We start from the raw sequence: 12,325 nt of genomic DNA on the forward strand, positions 1-12,325 counted from the left end.
TAGTGAAATTTCTGTAAAAATAATGAGGAGAAATTTGTTTTCCCTGAACCACAAGTACTTTAGTTAAGAGAGACACAGTTTAGGATAAGTTACCTACAAAAATCCTTGTAATGCTTCTAAGTGATTTCTTGAGAGAATATGAATAATGCTTACCGACTTAGATGGGGAAGCTGACTCTGACCATCTGCGTTGATAAAAATCTTCTCTATCATGTCTTGGAGAAGGCAGTAAATTTTCCATGTTGTCAGTACCATCGTCTGCTGATCTTCCATCTGCTTTAACCCGGGGTCGCAGGGTATTACGAAAGCCATCAAAGAAGTTCTTCTTACTTTTGGGGGGACTATATGTCACATCATATTTCTCTATGGAATTTTCTTTTCTTACAGGAAGGTAACTTGGAATCTCTGGTGCTAGTGACGGTACAGGAGGAAAAGGTGGTGGTGGTGGTGGTTGGGATTCTGTTGGCTGTGGTGAAGTGATAGAGACAGTTGGAGTTGTAGAGGCATATCTGGAAAGTCCATATATAATCCATTATTTATACGAAATAATTCTGTTTTATAAAATTCAATATTAAATACAAAATCATCTTTTTACATTTACCTAATCTGCTGTTATTCCAGACACTCATTTCATTATTAGGTTAAAGATGTCAGCCTTCAGTTCTAATTTTGTTTAAAAAGATACTTATCAAAATGTAAGCCGGGCAAGCCCAATCCCTAACTGTGGTGCCCAACCACAGCATTAACCTCCCAAGTGAACAGATTAAACTTGCATATCAAGGCGGGACTCTGCTAACCATGCAAATGCAAGGCTAGTGCTTTACCATTGTACTAGTAAGTATGCTAATAGCTTACTATAAAGATTATTATAAAGAAGATTGTTTGCAGTTGACTGGCAGCACCTCATGTGCATCTGTGTATTATTAGCTGCAGTTTGGAAATCACCTCACTTCTTGTGTACTGTATTCTAGAAGACTACATAAAAAGTGAGGTGGAAACACATTACGATAGGAAGTTTGTGTTCAGGGAATTTTTTTATTATGGAAAGAGGCGCTGTTGACTGTCCCTTCCCATCCGATTTCATTTTGATCTCTCACTTTTCGTTAAATCATTGTCTAAGCTAATGGGCCGTTGCCTAGGCTGGCCACAGTTTTAGTTGTGATGAAATTATAATTTTTCATCTTTTTTTGTTATAGCGTTTACCTCCTGGATATGAATAATAGGTGTATTTCTTCCAAAATTATAAAGCTTCCATTTTTGATAAAGCATTTGTCAAAGTGTTCACTTCTTATGGTCGCCGCAGAGATTCCGGGCGAAATAAGCCCCACAAAATGACGTCATAGCCAATCAACGCTTTTTATGATATAGCCAATCATAATGCTTTTTATGATATAGCCAATCGTAATGCTTTTTATGATGTCATAGCCAATCATGTCGTTTCCCGCGTTGACAGTGGTCACAATACATCCTCTTACAAATTTCAAACTACACATCTTCGCAATATTGATTATAAGTTACTATACTTTAAAATTTGTAAAGGGATCTATTGACCACTGCTAATATGGGAAACAACATGATTGGCTATGACATCATCATGGGGTGTGGTTTATTTCGCCCGTAATCTTTAGTTATGAGTAAATAGGTGTATTCTTCCCATTTTATAAAGCTTACATTTTAAAATAAGGTACTGTCTGCGAAAGTGGTTATTTTTTACGGACATTCCCATGTTTCTTAATTGTGCGGTGTACAAGTTATGTTTTATCCGAGGATCTAATATTTTCTTATTTGGAGTTATGTTAGATTGAAGTCAGATCTAGGGCTTCCTAGCACCTTCAGGGTGTCTGTCCACATAGGTTAGGTTGGTTTGGAGATTAAAGTGCTTGGTTTAGACAATTTAAAAGGATCTTAGATCTAAATGTAAATAGTTTAGATATTCACATGAGTTTTATATCGCTAAACTTCCCTTGATGTTCATATTGCTGCTTCTCCGGAAGCTTGGTTTATAGAGGTTTACCCCCAAAATTTTTAAAGTGTGTTTACTTGCAAAAGGTACATGCCCCCACTAAAATTGTGTAATAATCTAGCAGTTTATGGCAAGTAGCACACTAATAGTTTCCCATTCTTCAGTTTTACCGTCGCTCCAGTGATACCCAGACGTACCCTATTCCAGATTGTGATTAGTGTTTATTGTGTTTTAAGTTGTCCTTGCTGAAGTTGTTAGTATTTTTGCAAGGGGAAAGAACTGTGGTTTTATTTACCCATTAGGAGAAGTATGTGTCACATGATTGCTTGCTCTCAGGGGAAATGTTTCAAGATCAGGGTTGTGGTGGCCAACATGGTAACTTCCCTGACTGGTGACAGCCAGACTAGGGTTTTGAGTCCCGCTCACGCTCGTTAGCTCCTTTGGTCGCTGCAACCTAACCATCCTTGTGAGCTAAGGATGGGGGTTTGGGAGAGCCTATAGGACTATCTGCTGAGTCATCAGCTGCCATTGCTAGTCGTCCTTAGTCGTAGCTTGGGTGGAGAAGGTTCTTGGGCGCTGATCGTATGGATATATGTTCAGTCTCTAGGGCATTGTCCTGCTTGCTAGGGCAATGTCATTGTCCCTTACCTTTACCATTCATAAGCAGCCTTTAAACCTTTAAGTGTTTATGGAACTGGAGAGTAAACAGTATACTGTGTAGTGATAAAGCTTCTACATAGGAAACACTAATATGTCAGGTGTAAACAATGAGAATGGGTGTAAGTTGATATGCATAATAGCCAAAGGGAGAAAGTATTGTTTAGTTAAAAATGAATTCCAGAGAAAGAATATATAGTTGTCTTTTACAGAGTCAATAATGTAGAGAGCAGGAGTTTCTCATCCTCACTTTGAGTACTTCCGGATTCTGACTCCTGGCCTTCAATTTTTAGCTAAAATAAAAACCCTCTCAAGACACGGGATCCTCTTTATATCTTGGTTTTACAGTCTAGTGATGGCAATCTCTGCCCAGTACTGTATACACCATGCAGGTATATCTGCAGAGCTCCATGTCTGCAGAAGGAAGTCTATTTCAAAATACCCAGAGCCACATGCCCCTTTCTACAGGGACTATTCATATTCTAATGACCTCCATTATATACAGTCAGCGCGGATCGGTCTGTCCGGGTAGTGGCCGGACACAGCGTTCCGCGTAAATCGGAGGCATGGGGTTTATTGGGGAAAAAATAGACTGGGACAAATTGACTAATTGGCATCTTTTTATACAAGTTGGCATCTACATATCTGCGTAGGTGGAAGCTAGTCAGTGTGTTTCCTGTAGTCGTGGAGTGAGGTTGTGTCAGGTTGAGAGGGCCGAGTTGCAATCGTTCTTTTGTGAGTTCGCGTGGCATTTTTGTCTATCAAACCCCCCCAGTGATGTCTAGACCCCGTACAAGTCACGATGACATTGTTAGAGTGATAACCAGTCATAATTTAGGTCTGCAAACGAAGGAAATAGTGAAGAATACTGGCGTGAACGAGAGAACAGGGAGGCGCTTGGTGGCCAAGTTCAAGGCAGGGGGTAGCGCCGAGATCCCTTCTCACTCCTAGGCTGGTTCCCCCCCCCCCCCTCCAGAAGATTCCTGATCGTACTTTAGTTATTTTAAAGCGAAGCCTAGAAGAAAATCCAACATTAATGGCTAAGCAACTGAAAGAACAGAACCCTAAATTGTTGAGCGACGTCAGTGTTCGTACGATTCAGGAAAACCTGTCGAAGCGCCTCGACTACGAGAAAGTGATCGCGAGAAAGAAGCCCGCTTTAACTGAGAAGCAAAGGAAGAGGAGGGTTGCTTTTGCCAAGACATACAAGGATTGGACCTTGGAGCAGTGGCGAAGTGTCTTGTGGAGTGACGAAGCGACCTTTTGTGTGAGTGAGAAGACCGGGAAAAAAGTGTGGAGGCGAAAGGGGTCAGATCCTCTTAAGCATAATCTCACGGCCAAGACAGTTAAGCACCCAGCATCGCTTATGGTCTGGGGTTCGTTTGCCTACGGTGGTGCCCCAATCCTTGTTGTTTTGCCTAAAGGCATAACGGTTAATGCTGACCGCTATTTGAGCCTTTTGAAAGACAATTTAGCGGATTGTTTTGCGGCTACAGGAGCTGAAATTTTTCAGCAGGATGGTGCCCCTTGCCATACGGCTAAAAAAGGGAAAAAGTGGCTGGAAAATAGCGAAGTGAACTATATTCCTGATTGGCCAGGTCAAAGTCCTGATATTCCGGCCATTAAGAACCTTTGGGCGATAGTTAAAGACCGCCTTCGTAAAGAAGTGACGACAAAAGTGACACTTCTCGAGGCGGCGCTCCATAAGGTATGGGCGGAAATACCTGCCGAAATACTCCAAAACCTCGCCGATAGTGTTCCTCAATGACTTTTGGAGGTCAAGAAGAGGAAAGGCTACCCTATAGACAAGTAGCAGGGATATTGGTGAGTGTTCAATTAAATTTTTATTGATTTATATTGTGTATTAGTGTAGATATGGGGGGGGGACCAAAATGAATGCACGGCGGATGCTGCCCGGACAGACCGACCCGCGTTGACTGTATATATATAATACAGTCAGCGCGGATCGCTGTGTCCGGCCAGTCGGCCAGACACTTCGTTCCGCGTCTTTCGGAGTCATCACGATCATCAGGTAAAAAATCGACTGAGACTTATTGACTAATTGGCATCTTTTTGTCCAAGTTATCACCTACTCATCTGCGTGGGTGGAAAGTAGCCAGTGTATTTCCTGAAGCCGTGAAGTGAGGTCGTGTTCCGTTTAGAGGGCCGAGTTGCAATCGTTCTTTTGTGAATTCGCGTGGCATTTTTGTGTAACAAACCCCCCCAGTGATGTCTAAACCCCGTACAAGTCACGATGATATTGTTAGAGTGATAACTTGTCATAAGTTAGGCCTTCAAACGAAGGAAATTGTTAAGAACACCGGCGTAAACGAGAGGACAGTGCGGCGCTTGGTAGCCAAGTTTAAGGAAGGGGGTAGCGACGAGATCCCTTCTCATTCCCATGCTAGTCCCCCCCCCGGAAGATCCCTGATCGTACTTTGTTACTTTTAAAACGAAGCCTTGATGCAAATCCAACCTTAACAGCGAAGCAACTGAAGGAACAGAACCCTAAATTGTTGAAAGACGTCAGTGTTCGTACGATCTAGGAAAATCTGTCGAAGCGCCTCGACTACGAGAAAGTTCTTGCCAGAAAAAAGCCAGCTTTAACCGAGAAACAAAGGAAGAGGAGGGTTGCTTTTGCCAAGACATACAAGAATTGGACCTTGGAGCAGTGGCGAAGTGTTTTGTGGAGTGATGAAGCGACCTTTTGTGTGAGTGAAATGGCCTGGAAAAAAGTTTGGAGGCGCAAGGGGTCGGACCCTCTTAAGCCTAATCTCACAGCCAAGACAGTTAAGCACCCAGCATCCCTTATGGTATGGGGCACTTTTGCCTACGGTGGTGCCCCAAGGCTTGTTGTTCTTCCTAAAGGTGTGACGGTTAATGCTGACCGGTATCTGAAAATTTTAAAGGATAATTTAGCCGATTGTTTTGCCGCTACTGGAGCGGAAATTTTTCAGCAGGACGGTGCCCCTTGCCACACGGCTAAGAAGGTGAAAAAGTGGCTAGAAAATAGCGAAGTGGACTTTATTACTGACTGGCCAGGTCAAAGTCCTGATATTTCGCCCATTGAGAACCTTTGGGCGATTGTAAAAGCTCGGCTTCGTAAAGAAATTACGACAAACGTCACACTTCTCGAGGCGGCGCTCTATAAAGTGTGGGCTGAAATACCTGCCGAAATACTCCAAAACCTCGCCGATAGTGTTCCTCGACGACTTTTGGAGGTCAGGAAGAGGAAAGGCTACCCTATAGACAAGTAGCAGGGATATTGGTGAGTGTTCAATTAAATTTTTATTGATTTTTATTGTGTATTAGCGTTGATATTTAGCGGGGGACCAAATTGAATGCATGGCGGATGCTGCTCGGACACAGCGATCCGCGCTGACTGTATGTATGTATATATGCAAAAATAAACATGCAAAGACGATTCTGGTCAACTCAGTCATGCAGACGACACAGTAAAGATGACATCATCATTTAATGATTGCCTTAACTTCATTATTTGTAAAAATAATTGGCTGAAACTTCTGGAGAGCATGTACGATATGTTTCCGAATACATGGAAACAATAACACGGCTTTTGATTTATGTCATGTCAAAAGACCATAGCGGATGGTCCCCTTAAATAGCCAATAAATAAGTTGTAGTTGGCAATTCAAGTAATCACACATTAAAGTAATAACAAAATAGATTTTTAAAATCAGGTATTATAATCCTTGCCATGCCATAAAACCATAATATATTGGTTTGGTGAAATGATATCAGTTGTTTGGTTAAACTACTACATGAGTAAAGACAGAAATACCCATACAAAAAAAAAAAAAAAAAAAATAATAAGCAAGATTTATGATTTCCCTTTTAATGATTTAATTCTTAATAACAACTACGTACAGTAGTGAAATAATAGTTATTTGAAGAACTCAAAATTGCTCTGTGAAGGGTAATCAACTAAAATGTTGAGTTAGAAAAAATCAAAGGATGTACAGTAGTAAACTCTTGCAAGAAATTAACAATTTTACAATTACTCCCGAATATAAGGCAATTGTATATCATTTTATTATTATTAGGTGGTTTAACCAGACCTCTGTATCAGATCTGAACAGTATATTGTACCAAGAGAAATTATGATTACCTGTTTGGAACATCAATTGTATTGGATTTCTTCTTAGCAGCTGCTACATGCTGTACTGAAGTAGGCTGGGTGAAAGACTTCCTTAAAGAAGAGTTCCAGTTTACTCCTTGCCCCAACGGTTCAGTTCTGTTGAAATTTATATGAGATAAGAACATTGTCAACCAAAAATAAGATTTATCACCATACTCTTGGTGCATTTATCACCATAATCTTAGTCTTACCACAATACAAAAATTTAACTTGTGAAACAGTATACAGTTAAAACAACACAAATACGGAATTCAAAATATAGCACTTTTGTAATGTCCACCATGTGAAAGAAAATATAATTGGAATCAATAGGCATTATAGATCATTGCATGTAATCTCAGTTCCCAAATCTGAGCTAACATAACCAGTATGTTATAATGTAAAGAACATTTAAAATTAATGATCTTTTGTGACATGATGAGGTTAAAGCATAGCAAGCAAATTAATGTCAAGCACAAGAACAACAACTGCTAAGTAAAACATGCAATTCATACAATATTCATCATAGAAGATTCAACATACACTATCCTACAATAGTTTCCAAACCTACAGACTCGCAAGTACGGTAGTTTACACTACTCAACATATACCTTTCACATCAAGCATATACATTAATAAAAGATGATGTAACCATTATTCTTTAATATTGTTCAAACTCGTACTGAAGTGAGCAACTTATTTTCTACTCTTAAGTGTAAAGTATACATAATTTGAATACCGTACAGTAATATGACATTTATTCTTAGGCACTTAAAAATACAAAACTTGTTGTATTACTAGAGGCAGTACCAAAATTCTGCCAATCATTCTAAAGAAAAATGGCACATTAACCATGTTCTGTTTTATTGAAGTGTCCAAGTAGGCTGTAAAGGGTATACATAATTTATATAGTTTTAAAAGATAATTTATTATAAGAAATATTTTAAGTCAAAATGCTTATTAAATACTGTATCTGATAATGTAGTTCTGGTTTTGTATATACTGTACTGTATTTTGTATAAATATTAGGAAAAATAAAGACGTGCAAATCACAATGATAATTTTGTGAGGTATTTCTAAAATTACTCTACAGTACTTGATTATCTCTAAAAACTACTGTACTACTACTATAAATTAATGAAAATAACCATATCGTTTAAAAGAAGGTTAATTTTTTCTTGCTGAGAGTGTCCGTAACATGTAAATGAACAAGAACACACCGACTTTTCGTTTTAAGATTAAACTGCACCTGCAGTATATATATTGTATATCAAAAGTACTGAATATTTTGAGGTGACTAACTCTGATTTTGTTGGAATTAACATTTTATTTAGTCTGCGTGTTTGCTGAATACCTCATTATGTTTATGTAATAATTTATTAGTTAAGTATCTACTTACAAAAAACAGCTTTATACCAACATTACAGGAATACAAACACAATGAATGTGAGATGATGCTTATTATAACTCTTTAAGGCTGTTTCTCCTGTTGAACAGATATATGGTTCACATATATGTCAACACTCAGGCACTAGAGTATATGTCTTATATATGATACCTAGTACTTCTATGGGCTACTATGAAAACTTAAACAATCAGTAGTTAACCATATGATTTTTCTAATAGTACTCTACTTTAATTGAGCATTTTAATGTAGTACTGTATAGTATATGAATATGGGATTGCTATGTTTATGTGGGAAACACACATCATTACATAAATGAACTTCTGACTGTTTGAAATAAACACAAGTGATTTCTGGCATCTTTTTTGTAATTTTATTATCTTAATATTGTTTTAAGAATGGGATCTAAGATATCAGGACTTGATGTAAGCTTACCTTTCTTTGACTGCAATATTTTCACATTTACAGTTTAGTAAGCTAACTATGAAAAAATAACAAACACTAAACTAAAATTAAAATATTTATCTATTTCAGAAGGTATTTGAACCTACTGTATATTTTTCAGTTGAAAGGCACAGTTCAAACAACCAGGATCAGTTAATTTATTTTACCTTCATTTGTTGTATTTGATGCTCTAAACAGTTCTTTGCTTGCTGGCCTTTGCACCACAATGGGCATAGTAACAGGCACACTTGCAAAGACTTGTGGCTTATATCTATACTTCAGCATATAAGATGTTTTATTATATTTAATGAACACAATGCTAGCTGATGCTGTAAATGTATTTCTATACTAACGGTGCTTGTTTGTATACTTCATATATCAATATATAGTACAACATATTGTTAGATTATTGTCATGTTTTACAGTAATGTGCTATATATTATTATATTGAATATTTTTATTTTATTTTATATAGCATTCATTGACACTTGATTAATGATCTAAAACTTTGAATTGAATGGATTGCAAAATTTCAATGTTTCAGATGATAACAGTAAACATAAGTATACAGTACCTGTATATATTTTCTCTAGAGTGCAGCAATTATAAATTTTATTATATAAAGAATCAAAATGTATGCTTAAAGTGGTTTTAAAGTAAACTTACACTAACCTTGTTGGTCAAAATCATAGATTTTTATATAAATTTGTTTCTATTTTTGTACACACCAGTCACATACTTCTGGCATTCATAATTCTAGAATGTTTCAGAAAGCTTTTTTTTCTCTAACAGAAAAAAAAGATCGATAGTAGTACTGTACAGCACATGTAGTACCAGGATCCTATTGTCCACACTGGTAATTAACTCTCTTCTCATGTGACCTACAGTAGAATGTTAGTTGCAAAATCAGAGGGATGTGAAAAGATTTAACTGTTCCCAGAAACACATCATTAACATATAATACATTCTGAATTGAAATGTAGTAGGAATGTTTGAGCTGTTGAATTTGACCTGCAGAATTCATAGCAAGATTTTGGGGACAAGAGATGGAGAGTACAGTACCTAAATCTGGTCAGCACAGGGTTTGAACAGAGACTACAATAAGGAGCTTACTGAGTGTTGACTGACTTAAGAAAAGACAACTACTGCTTATATAAGACAGATTGTGGTAATCTCAAGACCAAGATGCATACATCATTGAGGATACCATAAATTAAGGAAAGATGAAGAGAAAGAGGAGGATAATGTTTTTTTAAGTCCTCTCCCAATGTATTACCTGCCTTTTTGCAACAATTGACAAAAAAATATTTATCCATTAAAGAGTCAAATCCCCTAGATAATGGCTGATTAACTTTTTATCAGGGATGATGGTCACTGGATCCTGAGATTCATTTAGCTACAAAATGTCATTGTCTATGTCAAGTTATGTTAATTGATAGTTACTAAAGAAGATCTTGCTGCTTGTCAAGAAATAGAAGTAAAAGATTCTAACAAACACATGCCAAACTTTTGCTGCAGCATTTTTGGCATATCTCATAGGATTTACTTGTGGAAAAATCAACCAATGTGTAAGAGACCAATCTAAACTTGTTTTTCTGATGTGGGAGAGCAATTAGACATGCCTACAACATACACCGTACAACAAGTGAGGGTCCCTGTCTAAATTTCACACACAGTGGATACATGGTAACATTTATCTGGAAACCTTCGAAAGTTAACCAAGGCATGTAAATGTGAGAGGAAAATTAAAATACAATAAAGAATAACAGAACCCTAGAAATACAACAGCTTACAAAATAATAAATTATTTTAGCAAAATTTAAAGCTATAAAAAGGCAAAATTATTAACACAATGTACTGGTATATGAAATACAATTACAATAATTAAGCTAATAATATTAACGTATATTAATGCGAATATGAATAATACAGCAGATTTACATCAATGAATACATACCAAATATTTATGACAGCTGCTCATTTGCACTCTAGGAGGAAAAGTGCTCAGAATATAATAATGAAAAAATTGTCCTTTGTCCTTTGCATACTTTACGTAACAAACTAATTCTAAATAAGTACTGTACTGAAAACTAGAGCTATTGCTAACTACAGCAAAAGAACGTTTGGTCTCGGGGAAAAATCGGAATACAGTAACTCTTAAAAAAGAAAATTTGGATATGAGAGGATGGAAACTGATGAACTGACTCAGGCAAAAATTAATATTAGTATTTTTTAAGTTATACAATTCAATAATTCATCATATAAATTGCAAATTGTGGAGAAAAGGAGGAAATAAAAGTTGAAATAAGTAGGAGAAATCAGATAACTAGGACAAGGTGCCTAGGCAATCTTGCAGTGAAGGAAACCAAATTTTGGGAATTCTGCTGAGCTATTTGTACCGCTGCAAACATTTAGCCATTATATATCTTATGATTCAGCTGGTGAATAAGCAGTATAGTAATACTACCACACCACTACTGCCTCTTAAGAGTAAAGACTGCAGTTCCTGCTTCTTTCAAATACTATGATCTTGGGTTTTACATGAATAATGGGCTTGTGGTGAAACAAACGTACTGTAATTAAACTATGATTTTATAGGAAAGAATTGGACAAAATGGTACACAAAGATTATCTTGAAATTATAAGGCATCAGTTTGCCTGAAAATATAGAGCATTGGTCATTAGAGTCAACAGTCAGAAAGACATTACAGTACTTAATTTAGCTTCTAAAACTTCCATGTGTCATAAAATTCCTACTACAGTACTAATAAGACATAAACAAGTTATTACTACAGTAACACAAGAACTGTATATTTACTTGAAATGGGTAGTTTTGCTCATGAAACAAATATGCAAGCATGTGCTGTCTCATACTGAGTTTCACTCATGAAACAAAGATGCAAGCATGTACTATCTTATACTGAATCTTCCATGCAATTTCTAATTAGATAATAACAAGCAGAACTAAAAATGTTATTTCCATTCATAGAAAACTGATAACCAACATAGGTCCTCTGATGTAACATATAATCCATACATAGGTTTGCTGTATTTCAAGAATAAAACTAACTTGCAACTCTATTTTAAAGATATTAAAACAGATATGTAAATTTACATTATTGGTTATCAGTTCATGCAGCAAAACAGATAAGAATATGAGACAAAAGACAGACAAAACATTCAACTTATGTACTTACTATTGAATCCAGATACACAAGGTATGATTTATTCAGGAGTCTTGTATTGAAAAACTCCAGAAGGATGCTGAGGGTCTGCATCTAATGAGTTAGTTAGGCCATGAAATGCATTTTAAAAAGATCATACAAAGTGAGGTTATAGCATTATATTTTATAAGTTTATTACAGAGGTGGCTATCAATTTTAACTTTTTGGCAGTATCTTACTTCATAGCCATTCTCATATCTTGAACTTCAAAGTTTGCATTACTCAAAGCTTGACAGAATTGTTTCCGAGAAACAAGGAGCAGAGGAAGAATATAAGGTATACTGCACTTGACAGTTCAGTTTCAGGATGCAGAGGTCAGTAAGGTTTATATTGAAAGACTAGCCTTTTTCTTAAACTCAAACATCACCTCCCATTCCCATTTTGAAGACTTCCCATGCAGTCAAGCATTTATATAAGGCACTGAAAATTTTACCAAACAGGCATCACACAGCAAGGGATAAGGGACTTCTTGATATTTATTTATATAAGAGAATT

At 36.7% G+C, this 12,325-nt stretch overlaps 1 protein-coding gene across 1 annotated transcript in view; it reads right to left on the minus strand.

The window, feature by feature from the left end:
• Positions 1–12,325, minus strand: part of trio (trio Rho guanine nucleotide exchange factor) — a 979,236-nt gene that overhangs the window by 128,100 nt on the left and 838,811 nt on the right. The window contains exons 37-38 of the mRNA XM_068383253.1: positions 6,749–6,874; positions 154–508 (exon numbers count right to left, since the gene is read on the minus strand). Of these exons, the coding sequence (XP_068239354.1) occupies positions 154–508; positions 6,749–6,874 (481 nt within the window). The remainder of the gene's footprint in view (positions 1–153; positions 509–6,748; positions 6,875–12,325) is intronic.

The sequence above is a fragment of the Palaemon carinicauda genome, chromosome 11 (assembly GCF_036898095.1).
Source record: "Palaemon carinicauda isolate YSFRI2023 chromosome 11, ASM3689809v2, whole genome shotgun sequence".
Classification (NCBI taxonomy): domain Eukaryota; kingdom Metazoa; phylum Arthropoda; class Malacostraca; order Decapoda; family Palaemonidae; genus Palaemon; species Palaemon carinicauda.